We start from the raw sequence: 17,104 nt of genomic DNA, 5'->3' as shown, positions 1-17,104 counted from the left end.
TTCTCATCCCTTGCTCCCATGGGGATGCTGCTTGATTTACTGAGAATTACTTCTTACAATTCATGAATGCTTTAAGCTGCTTCCATATTAATCATCCCAATTCTGTTGTTGTACTGAGGGGAGTCCACCTCCTCTCTATTTCCAAACATACCTGTGGGGCTTCCAGAACTCCTCTGTGTTAACGTTTACTCTGTGTTATTGATTGCTCTCTTGTTGGACACCAATCATAATGCCAAAGACCTACAGCTCTGATTTGGTCAGAAATATTGTATGACAGACAAACTTGAAGAGATGCTGCCAACGACCATCTCCTAACATTGAGAAAAGCACGACTGCTCTGCAGGAAGGTCAGCAGGAGTTGAGCCTTGCAATATTTGTTAGGTTATTTCTGTCTCTATGAGCATCCATGTCTTTGCACATTTTAAAGACAACATGCATTTGCATGCCCTTAAAATTAACACCCAGGAAGATGTGCTCAAGCACATCTGTCTGCCTTCGCTCCCATCACTCTTAGCACAAAAAAGATCTCTTCTCCTCCCCACCTGCAGCTCTGGTACTGGCACCACTCAAACTGTTGCTCCTATACAGATCCCATCCCCCCACCATCAGGTCCTGCTGCTCACACCTCACACGTCTCAAGCTGTGCTCTCATTGGGGTTGGGTTGGCCACCTCCCCTGCCCCATTGCTGCAGCACTGGCTGCATGCGGTGCCTGGGGCACATGGCCGAATGCCCCTGGGAGCCCCTCCTGTCTCCCAGATTAACCTCGAGAAGATAATCTATTTATTTATATCAATTTGGTTCCATCAATTAATGACAACAAGGCAATTAACTAGAATGCCAGACAGTAAAAAATAACCACATAATGCTTTCTTCAGAGCAAACCTATTATGTAATCCCAGTCGGTCTTCATTAACACGGCGTATTCCAGTAAAAGGTAGTAATCTAGTTATGGCCTGTGAATTATGGAGATCCATACAGTAATTTTTCAGAATTAAGAGTAAGGTATTTTTAGCAAATGGAAAGGAAACATTTCTGCATTTCTCCTGCAAGCCTTTTCCAGATGAAGGAACGGTGCAGCTCTGCTCAGGTGGGCTCACCATCCCTGGAGGCATTTAAGGCAGATGCAGCACTAAGGGACGTGGGTCAGTGGGCACCACTGCTGGAATGTGGACAATTGAACCGGACGACCTTAGAGGCCTTCTCCAGCTTTAATGAGTCTATGGATCCATAATGTAACACAGTGGTGCCACGCAGGCCGTGCGCCATCACCAGTGATGCATTAAGTTGGTCACAGGGCACAGAGGATCCCGTCAGCTCACCTCCCCACACCACCTGCTTCCTTGCCCACGCTGAGAGCTGGGCTGTGCCCACGTCCTCTCTCCATCCAGCACTCAGCTCTCCCTGCAGACACAGATGCCGGCACGAAGGAGCCCTCAGAGCTCACCATCACGGCCCTCAGATACACCGATGCTCCTTTTTGTGCTGCTGCCCAAATACAAACGCAGCCAACCACGTCCCAGACACACCAAGCCCTCAAGCAGCTTTGCCTTAAAACTGACAATAAACTAACTTTCCAAACAAAGCCCTGAATTCCCACGGGACTTTGTTTACAGTGCAACTCAATTATTGTTTGATTCGGATGGTTATCGTTCCTTATACCTTCTCAGCTCATCCCATTTCTGAATTTAATTACTTTGCGGTATTTTTAGTTGAGATAAAATTACACGTTTTCAGATTAACTTAGCTGGAGCTGACTTTTAATAATAGCAAATCCTTTTTCCGTCGCACCCTAATTTCAGATCATCTAAACGAGTGCGAATCTCTCCCTCAAACCCCACGTCACACCCACATGGCAAACAGCAATCGCCGTTTCAAGCCTCGTGCAGCGTGCCAGACATCTAAGGGTAAATGTTGGCTGACTCTTTAATTAAAGACCCACTGTTTGGCTCTTTCCTCTGTTATTTTCTCAGCTCACGCTGACAGCGAGCAGTCAGGTGATTGCTGTTCCCTACATGCTGGCACCAGAAGCGCTGCTAAAAAAGGCACAAGGCAGGTTTAAAAACAACGAGCAAAACAGTTTGTGCTCCCCTGCCAAAAGGAGCATCTCTCGGCCTTACCGCACCGTCCCCCCAGGAGCGTCCTTGCTGGGAACGTGCAGCAGGCGGGGGGGGCAGCTCTGCCATTTCATCCTTCTTGTTTCAGTGAGAAAGGTCTGAGATTAAAAAGCAACGAAAGGAAAAAGGAAAAAGAAAAAGCAGCCCCACGTATTGCGTGTGTTGGGAAATTTATGGAAATGATTAAGAAATAATTAAGAAATTTAATTATGATTTTCATTTGGGGGGAAAAGTCTCTCGTGAATACTTCCTTTAACCATAGTGATGTATTCCAGAGCATTTTCATTTAAAGCTCTGCAGAATTAAACCACCCCGAGGAAAGCACGGACCCTGCAGGACACCACGTGGGACCTCGAGGAGTTGCCGTGATAACAGAGTGAAACTGCTCCATAAGGCTCTGACTTCCAGGGATCCACAACAGAAAACCATGGTGACACTATCAAAGAATCCTATCACAGAACCATTAATAGCTGAGGTTGGAGGGCACCTTAAAGCCCCCCCAGTTCCAACCCAATGCTGTGGCTGGGTGCTCCCAGCAGCTCAGGCCTGGGGCATCTTTGCTGTCTTGGCAGCAGAACTGCAGCATTCCTGAGGTGCTGTGCAACACTGAGCAAACCAAAACCTCACTGAAATACTGTAAACACCATCTTCAATTTTAGCACAGGGTTTTGGGGAGGAAGATGGTGGGAATGTTTTACTGCCAGGGACGGAAGGGCACGCACGATTTATTCACTTACATTGCAACTGAGCGTTCTGAATAGCAGGAGTTTGCTTTTTTCATGAATATAAAACACTCCCATTACAGTCCGTGTTTCCACACTGCAAACAGCACAGACTGAGGAGTTGAGGTTTTCATTCTGCATCTGTCCCATCCAGCACAGAGAGCCGTGTGCTGGTAATGATGGCAATGGAACATCTCCGCATCCACCCGAACCCGTTTCAAGTGCAGATGAGATGACCTTCGTGCTCACCCAATTTCTGCCGTGGATGCAATATGCAGATCTGAGCACTGAGATACGAGCTCTGATGCTTCTCAATCCGCCCAGAATCGAAAATCCACAATGCAGAGCACCAGGAAGCAGCTCCAACCGAACCCAAATGCCAAAATCCACTGCCCATTAAGTCTTGCTGCTTTACATGCATCGGGCCCCATCTCCATCCCCACCACCTCTGGCACAGCCTCCCTCATCACTCACCTTATCCCTTAGGTCACATCTAATTACCACTTCTAATTTTGTCCACTTCTGACGGCATCACGACGCTACTGAGACGTAACACATTCATTACGAGGACTCTCCGCCTGCGAGTATTAAAACTTAGGAAAGTGACTTTGCAAATTACCAAACAGTCACCAAGCTAATGAAGTGACGGAGGAATAATTCCTACATTATAAGATGGCAATCTATTGTGTGAAGAGAGATTTGGTTCAGAGAGAAACCGCTCCGCAGCCTGAGAAACACTAATCCGTACAGAATCAGCAACAGAGATGAAATAGGAAACAGATTTACCTCTGATGAAGGATGGCTTAGGGAAGAAATAACTTGATAGATAATAATAATAAAAAGGCAGCAATGCTTTGTGTGTCATATTTCTACTTCCTTTTGAAACCAAATTGCTTCAAGGAAACTCAGTGATGGTTCAGAGTCCTGGCAGAACTTTGCTCAGATTCAGATGGAACTTTTGAAGCTGTCAAACGAACACATTGCCACGAGTGGCTCCTCAGCAGCAGCAGCCGGAGCTAATCACTAAAAGCAGACGTAAAAAAACCCAAATGCACCGTTTGCTCGTCGCTTTGGATGTCACAAGACCACTCAGCAGGAACGCAGCAGGGAAGCAGCACTAAAAGCAACAAAACAAAGGCAACAACCCCTCCTCTAACACAACACCGCTCCCATGGAGCAGACAAAGAGGGGCAGCCAAGCCTTCATCTCTCAGAGGCTTCTCTCTGCAAAAGAGAGGAGAAGGTGAGGATTCAAGAAATACAAAAGCATCAGCAGAGGGGAAGGGAAGCACCAAACTGCTGCTGCAGAGCACCAGCACCACGCTGAGCCAGCAGAGAGCAGGAGGCAGCCGGAGTGGCTGCACTGTGCAAGGAGCTGGTCCTGCCTGGCCAACACCTCGTCCCCCCCGTGATGCCACACGGATGGTTTTTAGGAGCCTCCCTCTGAATGCTGTATAATAGAACTAGGAAAGCAGGACAATGAAAAACCAACCTGCCCCTCAGCCATGTTTCATCTGAGCGTTTCACGACCGGGACGATGCGTCGTTCCGTGAAGCAAATCCTCCCTTACACACAAACTGTTTTCGTGGTCACCGGTCCAACAGTTTCAACCTTTCTCAGCTGCTCACAAATCCTGTTACACAGTGAAGATTTGCACCGTAGCTTTAATTTACTTACTGTAAATAAATCCAGCAACTTGGCCAGATCATTTAATGAGTCACCCGGGATACCAGAGGGGCCAGAAAATTGTAATCCTTATTCCAACAGCATGAGGTAAAGCTGTGTGCTATAACCTAAGGTAATGCACCACTAATAATGTCGTACAATTTCAAATAAAACCTTTAAAATCTATTTGGCGTTAATGTCACCTTGGAGTTTAAATCATGGAGAGCAATTAATAGCAGAATGATGTTAGTTTATACAATTAAGAACTCAAAACACTCCTAAATCAGACCCGTGGCCGCCTCCTGCCAGGAGCCGCGCTATGCTCTGCCAACTGCTCCCATCCCAGCTCAGTGCACCCTGTGCAGCTCCGCCGGGTGAGCAATACAAGGGCTGCCCAGCAGCAAGCAATGAGGGCTGCCAGCTTTCTGCCAACGTCCCGCACAAAGAAATCACTTCTGGAAACTGCTCGATGAATTCCTGCACACCCTGCATGCCTCTCTACAAAACGCCCGGCCAACGCCGCAAAGAGAGGCAGCCCTCACGGCACCGCAGCTCCATTCATTTCCATGGCAGGCACCTTTAATCACTTTCTAACTGCTCTTTAATGAAGTTGCTTTTTCAACGTTGCAGCTCAGCCAAGCTGCCTCCAAAGGATGACGTGACACACAGGCAGTGTGTGCAGCAGTGCAAAGCAGCGCTCAGCACAAGCATCCTATAGATGTGCCCAGGATGGAGGCTGTGCTCAGCACCAGCCAGGAGCCAACTGTCCAGCTCTGAGTGGGGAACTCTTCCGTCTCTGATGCACGCAGGATCTTTGAGCTGAGCTCAAGTGCTTCCAACGCCACTGTCAGAGCCCTTGGGAGGAGAGCACAGACCTCCATCCCACCCTGCCTCCTAGGCCGTTTAACACAGCCCGCTTCATCCAGGCTCTGCAGAGCTGCAGCCAGAATGCTGATGACACCCCAGATAAGGGGATGCAATAGATACTCCCAGACACGCTGCTGGAGGAAGTTTTGTCTCTCTTAATTGAGAGAACCTTTATACATTTTCTTATCACTTAACCTCCTTTATTTGTATCTGTGTAAATCAAGTCGTAATATCCCGTTTGCTCAGCATGGCAGCAAAGAGCAAAAGGAAAGGCTTTTCAGCTAGTGTGAAAGTTAAGTAAAATATAGGAAACATGCCACAAACACAAAACAAAGTCAATTAATTCATTTGTTACAGAGTGAAAGCCCTGCATAATCTGCCCTTTGAGGAGTCTATTTTAGCTAATTGCTTATCCAGCAAGAAGATCTCCATTGCACGACCCATTTGCTGTGCTGGAGGCTCAGCTGATGAGAAACAAAAGGTCCCCTTTCAGAGGACACTGAAACTACAACACAAGGATTCTCCTATGCACCACTTTGATCCTCAGACCAACAAATTACACCGGCTAAGATGGGAGCGCCACAGGAGAGCATGGAAGACTCCACCTCTGCCCATCGTACAATCCCACTTATAAATACTGTATTCTTATGTCATTTGCCAACTCCTCCTTCTTCTCAGCGCTGCTGAAGAGCAAGCTGAATGTAGAACTGCCAGCCCTGCTAAGAGTCTTCCAGCCAGCAGAAAGATGGAACAAGTGCAGATGTTATTAGTCTCATTAAAATTTTGTAAATTAAACAGTGAGCGTAACAGCCTTATTTGTCTTAATTTAGTTCATCATTGACATTTATAACATAAATACAGAAATATCACTATGGCCAATTCATTCTCACTGTCAGCAGCAGTCGGGGGCACCCCGATGAAGTGCAATGCAGCACTGCTATCCAGGCTGCAAATGCAACGTGCCCATGGCTGCCAACCCCAGAGTGGGGATACATGACTCACTGCATCTACCAGGCCTTTGTTTTCAACACAGTAAAGTGGCAACACGAGAGCTCTTCCCCTGCTCTGCTGCATGGTGTGGTCTGAGCGCTGCCTGCCCCTCTGGCTGCATCCCGAGTAGTCTTCAAGAAATCGTCACTGCTTGTTTTAAAAATAAAGCCAAGCAACCTCATACTGCACACAGCAACGTTAAACGAGGCTGGAAATAAACAACAGAACGCACCAACAGCGCACACTGGCACAGTTTGGCTCCCCAGCGGAAAGGCATGACAGCTCTGACAGACTCAATAGATTTTACTATTCATTCTGTAAAAATGCCAGGCGTGCAAGAAGCAAACAAGACACCCTAGGATGACACGATAGGGAAGACTGAGAAGTCAGTGCTTTCCAGGTAAGCAGAGTCATTTTTAGGCACGCTGGCCAGGTCTGGGCAGTCAGCAGCCCACAGGGAGCTGCCTGCAGAGCTGCTGCTCTCAGGCTGTCGGGGCCGCTGGTTCAGAAGTCACCCAAAGAGACAACGGTATTTCTTGTAGGAAAGATTCAACTTATCAGGTTCCATTGGGAGGCTTACGATGGGCTTTTACTGCTGTTTTATTTCCCTCAGAATCAATAGAAAACAATAATCCTACAGCTAAACATAAATCACATTGCAAAACTTGGTGAATGGTCACGTGCGGTGCCTTGGGAGCAGGCGTTTTATTTAATTCCACAACCAGCACAGTTCATGATTTGCAGACTCGCGCTCTGCAGCCAACCAGCGCTGTGGGGCTCTGCTGCCCCACTCACAGCCCCAAGGCTGCCTTGGGAGCCACGGCCTCTACGAACCCCATCCCACCCCAACCTGCTCTGGAGACGCACATGGAATGACCTCAAGCCCAACAGCCTGTAACGCCGTGCTGCACAATAGAACGTGTCCAGCACAGGGCAGGCTGCACGGCATGCACTGCCCACACAGGATGAGAGCAGCAGGAAAACACTCATCTTCATGAACAAACTTCTGCCACAATCGGTGCCAAAAGCTCAGGGAAGAACCACATAATTTAACACTCTGACAGTAAATTACAGGAAACAAAAAGGCATGGGGAAAGTTATCTGAGGATGTTAGATTTAAGGTACATTTTTAATTAAAATAAAAAGACCAAAGCTGTGATGCAGTGTCATAAAGCAGATAATTTTACAGCTGGATGATCTCCCTCTGATGTACTGGCAAACCATTTTTAAGTGACATAAAGTTTAACATAGCGGTACATCTGCCTACCCACCAGATTCTACACGGAATTTAAGATTTAATTATTTCCAAGCATTGTCACAGTGTACGAATGTCAGCTGAGTGCAGCTCCGTGAGCACCTCTGCCAGATTTCTGTGCATCTACACTTCTCAGGACTGAGCAATAATCATCTGAAGATGAACTGGTAATGAATGACCAGTACCACCAAGCAAATCCTGGGGGCTACACGACTATTAGTGGCATCCTTTCCTATCAGCCTCCTTGCATGTAGCCAGACCTGGCCAGCAGCAGCTGTGCTCCGTGTTGGTTTGTTACGGACACGGCGCTCCCACAGCAGTTTGCTGTAAATACAAGCAGGAGGATGTACAGACACTGCAGAACCAATCTATACCTGCAGGAAAATATATAAAGCCATGGGGAAACAGAGTATCGTGCATGTAATAGTGGATGAAGCGCAGAAAAGCAACAGCAGTGGAAATGGAAAAATGTGTCCTTAAGTACCTGATGGTGATAGCATGAAGAGGGCATTAATAAGGGGTTCTGTCAGAAGGGAGGATTTCTTCTCAGGAAGAGTGGTGGGGCGCTGAAGAAACCATGGAAGGACTGCGGGGCTTTGGAAGGGATGACTAAAAAAACAAACAAACACAACAACAACTGGAGCTAAAATCATCAGCCTCAAGAGAAACTCCAACGCCTACAAAGTGGCCAGCAAGATGAAGGAGACAGCACCGAGTGCTCCAAGTGCAACATGGGTGCACCCGCAGCGAGCACCGCCGCAGCGTTCCCTCCTGCAGCACAGAGGGCCGCACAGCTGGGGCAGCCGCTCATCAGTCATTGTCCATTAGTCGAATAATTAAAGCCTACAGCGCTGCTTACTTTGCTGATTGTATCCACAATTGTCTGGAACAAATAGGCAGTTGGCAATTTGGAAGCAACACATCTACAATAAAGAATGTTGTCTTAAAAACAAATTCACGCAGAGAATTCCTCCCGGGAGCCGGGGTGAGCGCAGGACGTGGCTCATGGGGACGAGGCCTTCGTCAGGAATCAGCACCATGTCCCAGGCCCAACTTGTTGCCTCATGGTGTTAAACCTCAGGGTTTCGTACACCGAGGGCAAACCAAAACTAAGAGACCCACCTCAGCCCTGCCAGCACACACACGTGCCTCCAGCACAGGACAGACGCCCTACGTGTCCATTTTCACAGCTGTCTTTTTCTACATCAACCCCACTCATGCTGTTATAGCACTGGAAAACCTTTCCATTTAAATGCAAAACAGATGCAGCACATTAGTATGCTCAAAGGAAGTGATGCAAAAGCACTGTCTCCGCAGGTAAACACAGCAGGTAACAGTCACTTGCTTTAGCTCTCCACATTCCTATTAAATATTTGTAAACCACTGTTATGAATCTGTAGGCCGCAGTGGTGGTTCCTTCCTCGGAGCAGCAGCCAACCTCGGAGCTCCAGCAGAGCCCGTGCTGCTGGCAGGGCTGCAGGATCATGTACCTCTGCAAGGAACAAAGCAGGAACCCACCAAGGAAACACAGCACGTTTCCCTCTGCACAGGCAGCAGCATGGACCTCCCCACCAAATACACAGCTCTTATAAAACATTCATCTCCGCAGCAGGCAAGGTTGGACATGTATCCAAAGTCCTGCAGAGACCCCACAAGCAGTGGAGAACTCACAGCAAACAGAAAGGGAAAAGGAGACATCTGCAAGGTGGTCTCGGCTGCGGTGATATCCATAGGTCTCAGCTCCACCGTGGATCACCTCAGTTATGGCACCTCCTTGGCCTCAAAGACAAGAAGAGCAAGGCAAATGCCTACTGGGCTACAAACGTCACCCTTCCTGCTGCTGGCAATGGCAGAGAAAAACAGCCTACGGTTGCACCAGATCATCTCAGCTGTAAAAGCACGATTCTCCACAAGCTCAAAGAGAAGAGGAAGAAAACAACCAGAAGCTGAAGCCGGTGCCTCACAACTGGGACAAAAGAAGCTATTCAGGTACACAAGAATTGAAAATGGAAACTCCTGGTTTGAGGGATGAACCTTCCGGGAGGAAAAAAAGGAATAATTACACATTTCTGTAAATAGCCACCAAGACCTCAACCCAGTGAGAGGAATCAGCGCAGGAGATCACAAGCACGGCAGCGTGCACGTGAACACAACATCTGTCAAACACAGCAGCTACCTGCTTAGCAAATGATTCTTCGTTCCACACGAAGATAAAGCCGACTCATTACCTACACACGCTCTTATTCAGCACAAAAATCAGCCTCTGCAGCGAGCTGCTCATCTTCTGACAAACACAGTTTGTTATACAAATCAATTTGTATTCTTCAAGTCTGAATAGCAGCTCCTCCATTATGCACAGCTCCCCTCCATCAGGTTCCTGGCTGTTCCTCACGCAGCGCTCAGACACCTCTGGAATTTTAGCATGCACTTACTAATACACCCGAGTGCAGTTGAAATCATGCTACACTGATGATAAATATCACACCGCTAGTGCTGCCTGTCTGAAAAGGGAAGGATCCACATTCCTGACACAAGACATGTCTTCCCCCTCGGAATTTAAATCCCAGTGCCAGGTTTCCTGGAGGAAAAAAAGTCTTTGTCAATAAATAATCCCATAAATAGTTTGTCTTTAATCAGCCAGTATTTGCAGGCCATTAGGATGCAACAAGCAGCCTCAGACGCTCTTTCTGTGTGTTGTTTTTTGATGCGGAGAATGTATTGGAGAAGTCTGAGAATATCATTAAAGGTTAATTATGAGCAACTTAAAGGTTATTTTTGCACATCTCACCTCCTGGACAAAAGATGCTCCTTTATACCGTACCAGAATATCAATTAAGTCATCAAGTATTTTAAACGGGACGAAGGTTTTAACTCTTATTTCCAACACAGTATGAACCAACACTGCTTTCCTGGTCCTTCTGTGTATTGCACAGACAAAGCATCTCCAAAACCATCCCTCTTTCTTGATACTCTCCAAACTATAAACAAGGTTCCTCAGTGTGTCAATCTGGTTCCAGCCACCAGGAGACCAAAACAAAATCTCTCTTTACACAGTTTGAATCTTCCTCCAGCTCTGAGCAGGGCAATAGCAGCCACTGCCTTACCCAGCCCATGGCCCATTACACCCGGCCCACACAGTCCAGCACAAGGACTCAGCCTTTGAAATCCCGACCAACCTCTTGCTCCCCATTACATTTTATCTAGAAAGAATCAGAGTCCGGCCAAATTCGGAGTGCCAGTTTTGTCTGAAAAGGAACGCTGTGTTTTCATGGACCGTATCTATCGATGGGACAAGCTCACCAAAGGCTGGGCTGAAGTCGAATAATTCAATCACTGTATTATCAGATAATTGCTTTTCCTGATGAGTCCACATTTTCCAGGGCTCACAGTGTCCATGGCAGGAGGGGCGATGCTGCAGACCCGCAGCGCTGTCCTTCGCAGTGATGCCACTCTCCCGAGTCTGCAGGTAAATATTAAGTGAGACAAGCTCTCCGGTAGCACCAGCGTTCACCTGCTGTCCTGCCTGAATAATTCATGGGGAGCATTAGAATGAAATACTTAAAGACAGTGAACAGATCTGGGCCACGCATTCTGATGGCTACCAGCAATTTTGCTAGTAGGTCATTTTAAAGCAAAAGGAACGAGCTGTTGAAAGAATTAATTATTGGCTTCTCAACTCCCCTGGACCACAGGGGCTAAAAATCTATACAAATCAATGTCTATTAAAACCATCCCCATACAGTTTATCCTCTTCAGGGAGGAAAAAAAGAAGTAGGAAATACTGAGAGCAGTAAGAAGAAAGTGTTTAGAGTCATGAAATCTTCAGAGTGTAAAAAGAGATGTGCCATATTTAGCAGGGATTATGTCAAGCAGCATCCCGAGCTAGAAAAAGCTGACAGCTCACACATTTCCTTCCATAGAGGAAAATAGGTCATACAGGACCCCAAACATGTAAACAGAATTGTCAGCAACGGGAGCGGAAAGCACAGAACTTCAGCACCGGGAATGGGGAAGGTTAAGAACTGCACATATATGGAACGGAGGAGCCGTGAGGGAGGGAGGACCTTCAAAGCAGGTGCTGGATCTCTAAAGTGAGTCTGAGTATTGTTACTTCTTTGAATGAGAACAGGTCAGATACCCTGGAATCAATCACAAATGCTGCGCTGCTGTCTTCATGAGACCTCCAGCCAACGAGTACTGCGCGGCTGCACTGCCTGTAACCTCAGGAAGCACCTTCATCCCATCCCATCCCATCCAGGCAACGCTTCTGATGTGAACCAGTAGGTTGAGTTTAAAAGGGGATTGTGGGCACCTCATATTGTAATGGCTTCCCAAGTTCTGAAATGCTTATAACAATAAAACAACATACGAAGCGTGCTGCTCCCCCACACCCCTTCATGAGTAACTGAATAATTACACTGAGAAAACCACAACAAACACACAGTGTGACACAACGGCTTCAGCACGGAGCGTACTGGAGAGCTGGACTGCAAAGCAACGACCTAACAGCAAATTAGCTCTACAGCACAATTGTTTTCAGTCTTCATTTAAAACCAACCTTAGTTAATCTTGCTTTAATGACACAGGAAATGGAAATTCCCTTAATAAAATAAGTTATGAATATTTATTACCCCCCTTTTTTTTTTACCTGAAAATTGAATAATTCAATTAATTCTACTATTAATTATTGAGTACAAATTAATATACTGCAAAATCTCAACTTATCTTTAGAAGCCCCCGGCAATCCCTGATAAAAATGGCTGATAGAATGTAATTGTGATCTATGTGTGTGCATGGAGCTGCGGAGCACAGGGCCCAGTGCAGGACTCAGCAGCCTCACCTGCAAGAAGGAAAGCGCTCCGAGGTGAGAGGAGCTCTGCTGCTCCCCGCCAGATGCTGCCAACAGAGCGAAACCTTCCTGTGCTGCTGTGATGAAGCGGGTCCTGGCAGCTTTGTGATTTATTAGGTCAGAATTTATCAGTAGGAAACGCTGCGCGGCCCTACTGTCCTTGTCTATTAAATGAAAAGCAACGCTTGTTTTCCTTAAGCTGGGAGAGGGAAATAAAAATGCTAAAAATAACCCAGTAGGTAGCATAAGTAAGACTAAATTACTGCAAATAGATACTGACAGCGTATGCAAATCGCCATTGATTTGTATGGGTGCGCTGCATCTGAACTTGCTTTTCGCTCCCGAAATATTAATCACTGCCAAGTCTCGCTGCCTAAAAACGGCACTCGGTTCCTTTCAGGGCTGAAAATCCGCATCTGGGAATTTCCCCAACCACTTCACATCGCACTACAAACGAAGGCTTATCACAGTGTCAGCTTCTAGAAGTGCTTCCCCAGCAGCACCCACCATCCCAGGCTTTGCAGCAGCACAACTTCTGTGCTCCAGACATTTGTTTCTTGGAGCACTGGAGCCCGCCCTGCCCGTGTGCATGGCTGCAACTTCCCAGCCCCGTCCCCAGCTGAAAACTGATCTCACAGCTTCTGCTCAGCGCCTCACCTGCAAATACAGGCAGACCCGCATTGGATATTGCCAACACTTCCAACGTGCACCTTGTGCAAAACCAAGACAGGTAATTAGAGGAGGCAAATCCACCAAGCAGAACTTTCTGGACGAAGAGCACCTGCTTTTGTCATTGAAACCCCAACATAAATAACGATTAAATTCTACTTGATATATAAATGTCAAGTAATTTTTGTTAAATGATTTGCATTTAAACTTGGAAATGTCAGAGATTGCAGTATTGCTGCATTAGCAAAAAAAAAAAGCTTCGCCAATTTGCGCTGATGACTGGAATACCCGCTGCGGATTATCTGGCAAATTATCAACTAACCAAACACCATCACAAGGAAACATCAAGGTCGGTGCATAGCGAGGGAGACGTGGCAATTTATGTTGATAAACTGGAAAGCTTGAAAGACACTTTTAATAATATTCCAGTATATTTATTAGCATATTTTATCAACTAGAGTCGTTTAACGAGAACTTTCATAAAAAAGCCATTTGAGAGACCGTTAAAGTTTTCTTACAGCTCCCTTAATGTCACGGCAGTGCCATAGGACAGCTGTATCCGACTGGTCCCACACTGGAAGCACTGAAGCTTCTCATTGAGGCAGACCGGGCTGCTCAGGAATTGCGGCTCACACCCGATGCTCGGGATAAACTCTCCCTTTTTCCCCACCTCACTCAAAGTTCAGCAATCAGATGCTGCAGAACTTGCTGCCTGCCAGGTCACGCTGTGCTGAGCCACCACTGACAGCTCCTCTGCAAGAGGTTCAACCCGACTGCAATTAAACCCAATATCCAACATTTACAGATCTTGCTCTGCAATATCCAAATTCCAGGATACACAACCAAGCGTGAGATTGCAATTATCCACATTTACAAGGAGCCCAAAGTAATACCAGGTTACGCTTCCAAAACCAAGACCGGACGGTGGTTTTTCAGTAGGCAGATATCCAACAGACAACCTGGTTTTGTGCACACAAGGGTATGTAGGCAAACAGGCAGCTCCCAGCCCTCCTCCCACCCACTCCTGGCCAAGGGGATCCAACAGCACGTTCCCAAAACACGCGTCTGCCCACTGCTCCCTGCACACACAGCAGCACAGACACCAACCTGATCCTGAAGCAGCTCCTTGGGCCGGCTGGAGCCAGTCTTCTAGCAGTGGTTCCTCAAATCGTACTATGTATCATTTTATTAAGAAACTCTATAAGTGTCAGCGATACGATTCGTTTTTATTAAATTTCTGAAAGGAAATTAGAAGCACCCGCAGCAGCAAACAAAGAACGGGGAACGTTCCAGTTCAGTGCAGGATCGATGGCATTAATTCTTTAATACCAAGAGCCCTGATTGTATGAACTCAGCATTTAACTGCTCCAATTAATTATAATAATAAAAGATAGATATATACATATATATATGTGTGTATATATATATATATATATATATATATATCAAAACTCAACAATTTGAGAAGGTCCTTGAGCAGCCATCACAACTCCGTGTCTCCTGGGACGTTATTTCTTTCAAGTGTAAACATGCAGGTATTGCAATATTAATAGGAAAGGTATTTCCATGCATTGCCTTTAGCAAACCCAATTCTTAAAGTCATAAACCACTATTACAAACACGATGATAATGTCCTTTCTTGAACGATGCCACGTGCACCCCAACTTCTTAACGTGCTTTGTGACCAATTAATGGGCTTGTGTGGAAAAAAGGTCAGTCAAATTATTCGGCCTCATTTCTGAAGCTCGGATTACCAGCCAGGTCAGAAAATAACCTTCTCTCATGTTATCATATTAGCTGATGTATTGCAGCCAAGGAGTGGAGTGAAACAAAGCATTTATGCACTTCAAAGACACAAAGAAGAGAGATGAAAGCCATTGCTGCCATCAGCAGAAAAGGCCCATTTACTGCATTTCTTGGCCCTAAAAACACAACAGAGCCCCACCACAGGAAACAACTGGGGCTTCCAGTTTGGAAGTTGGATTTGGAATAAGGGGGGTAAACAAAGAAAGCAACACCGGAAAGCAAGTGTAGTTTTACTGCATTACTGATGAGTAACAAAACTTTGTGAGTCTTAATGCAGCAAGAAATAGCAGGAAAACATCTGCAGTCTAAACTTAACGTACCAGACCCCACGGGACGGGAGAAGTTAAACATTTATGGCAGTGAGAAGAATACATGACATTTACTGAATAATAAACTGCAAACATGTCTGTTAATTTGGCTTTTTGGGATCTCCTCGCCATCAAACACTTAACCCCAACAAGAAAAACACCAAAATGCAAACAATCCCAGAGAATGCATTTTAAACAGGCAAAGCACAAGGGAAGGCTTTGTGCTTTCTCACTTATTTAAAGTTGGAGGCTGCGGGGAGCGCTGCTGAGATAAACAGCCCACAGCCTCACCCAGAGCCTTCAAAACCCGCTCGGCTGAGGGATACAATTAAATGTTCAACAATCAAGTTAAAACTTTAACCTGTCAAGATTGCAGCTGTTCTATTTTTAATCAATCTGATTTCATTCAATAAAAAGCTCATTAAGTCAATTAATGAGACTTTGGTGTCACAAGCCATCAAGCATGACTGGGAGTTTTCACTTTGTGGCCAGCGGATTGATTAGCAAGTCAAGTAGTCAGTGGAAATCAGTCAATGTACATTTCACAGGCTGAATTATTAGCAATGTTACCTTGTTTTAGGGGAAGTTGTTAGCCATTCTTCATGCTTTTCAAACGTTATTAAATAAGCTGCAATTTCCTGAAAAGAAATGCAGAAAAAGAGAGTTATTGGCGTGGCTGTCCTGGGAAGCTGAGAGTTTTATAGCACAGAACCCTTCTGAGCATCTTCACCTCCAACAAGCGCGGCCCAGCTCTGCCTGCAACCCAAACCAAGCTTTCATACTTACACCTTTTACCATGGAAGTCCCTACAGCTTACAGCAAGAACAACCTATTTCTGTCTGTGAACCGGGATCTTTGGAAACTGTTCCAGAATGCACATTATTATGGTTAAAAGCACATCTATTTCCTACTTCCCGCTCTGCTTCGGTAGCACCACCCTACAAGGACAGACCCAGAGCCTCGTGCACATCCGTGGCACCACAGCCAGTCTCACTGAGCAACAGGGAAGGAGGCCTGCAGCAGGCAGGGCAGGCAGTGCCGGCGCTGGGACCCGGCCTGGGAGGAGGGAAGGCAAACACGGACACTTGAAGCTCAATGAAATATTTATCAATAGAACAACATCACTGCGGAGAGAATTGCTGAATTATTAATTGTTGCCATAAAAAGCCAGTGGGTGACATCGCGTCACTCGCTGCTCCCGCCTGCAGGACGGCACAGCCCGCTGCTCCAGCACAGCCCGGCCGGGGGGTGCAGCCCTATGGGCCCCAAACACCGAGCTGTGGGTGCAGGTGGGAGCAGCGTGGGGCAGCCGTGGCTGGGGCTGCGTAACACCAACACGAGGGCTGCACCGCCGACCACGGAAGGATTTTCTTCTTTAAATGAGAGTTCTATATCAGGGTTTTTATCTGTGTAGCACCAAAGCTAAAAAAACCCGCAGTGCTCTCCAACCAGCTGGCCCAAGCATCTGCTGGAGCCACACAACGCAATTATATTACTCCCAAACGAGACGTAAAAATATCTTGTTTCCAATACTCTTGGTTTTAAGACTCATCCGTAACGTCCTCCGGGTGTTTCAGCGGTGCCAGATCTCTGCGCTCTGTGCTTTATTAGAGCTGTGTGAATGTCATATTAATGACTCCTAACCAACATGTTTACACTGCAAATAAATCCTCCCAGAACCCCCCGCACCACAAACCAGCACGCGTCTGCCTTCCCAAACACACAAACCTGCCGCCAGCAGCCTCACAACAACGCGGTGAGACCGGGCTGTTTTGCACCCACTTTGCACTGCGGGATCCCACGGCAGCGCGCAGCACCTGCACCCAAAGGCAGAGGCTGCAGGGATGCAGCGCAGCTC

The 17,104-nt window shown here is 46.7% G+C and overlaps 1 protein-coding gene across 8 annotated transcripts in view; it reads right to left on the bottom strand.

Moving 5' to 3' along the window:
- The window catches only part of CAMTA1 (calmodulin binding transcription activator 1), a 266,410-nt gene that overhangs the window by 118,270 nt on the left and 131,036 nt on the right, over positions 1 to 17,104 (bottom strand). For all 8 annotated transcript variants that reach the window (XM_072354281.1, XM_072354279.1, XM_072354284.1 and 5 more), the window contains one exon: positions 15,817 to 15,884. In XM_072354281.1, the coding sequence (XP_072210382.1) occupies positions 15,817 to 15,884 (68 nt within the window). The remainder of the gene's footprint in view (positions 1 to 15,816; positions 15,885 to 17,104) is intronic.

The sequence above is a fragment of the Excalfactoria chinensis genome, chromosome 20 (assembly GCF_039878825.1).
Source record: "Excalfactoria chinensis isolate bCotChi1 chromosome 20, bCotChi1.hap2, whole genome shotgun sequence".
NCBI lineage: Eukaryota > Metazoa > Chordata > Aves > Galliformes > Phasianidae > Excalfactoria > Excalfactoria chinensis.
The sequence above is the reverse complement of the archived record's forward strand: the minus strand, read 5'-3'. Positions and strand labels throughout refer to the sequence as shown.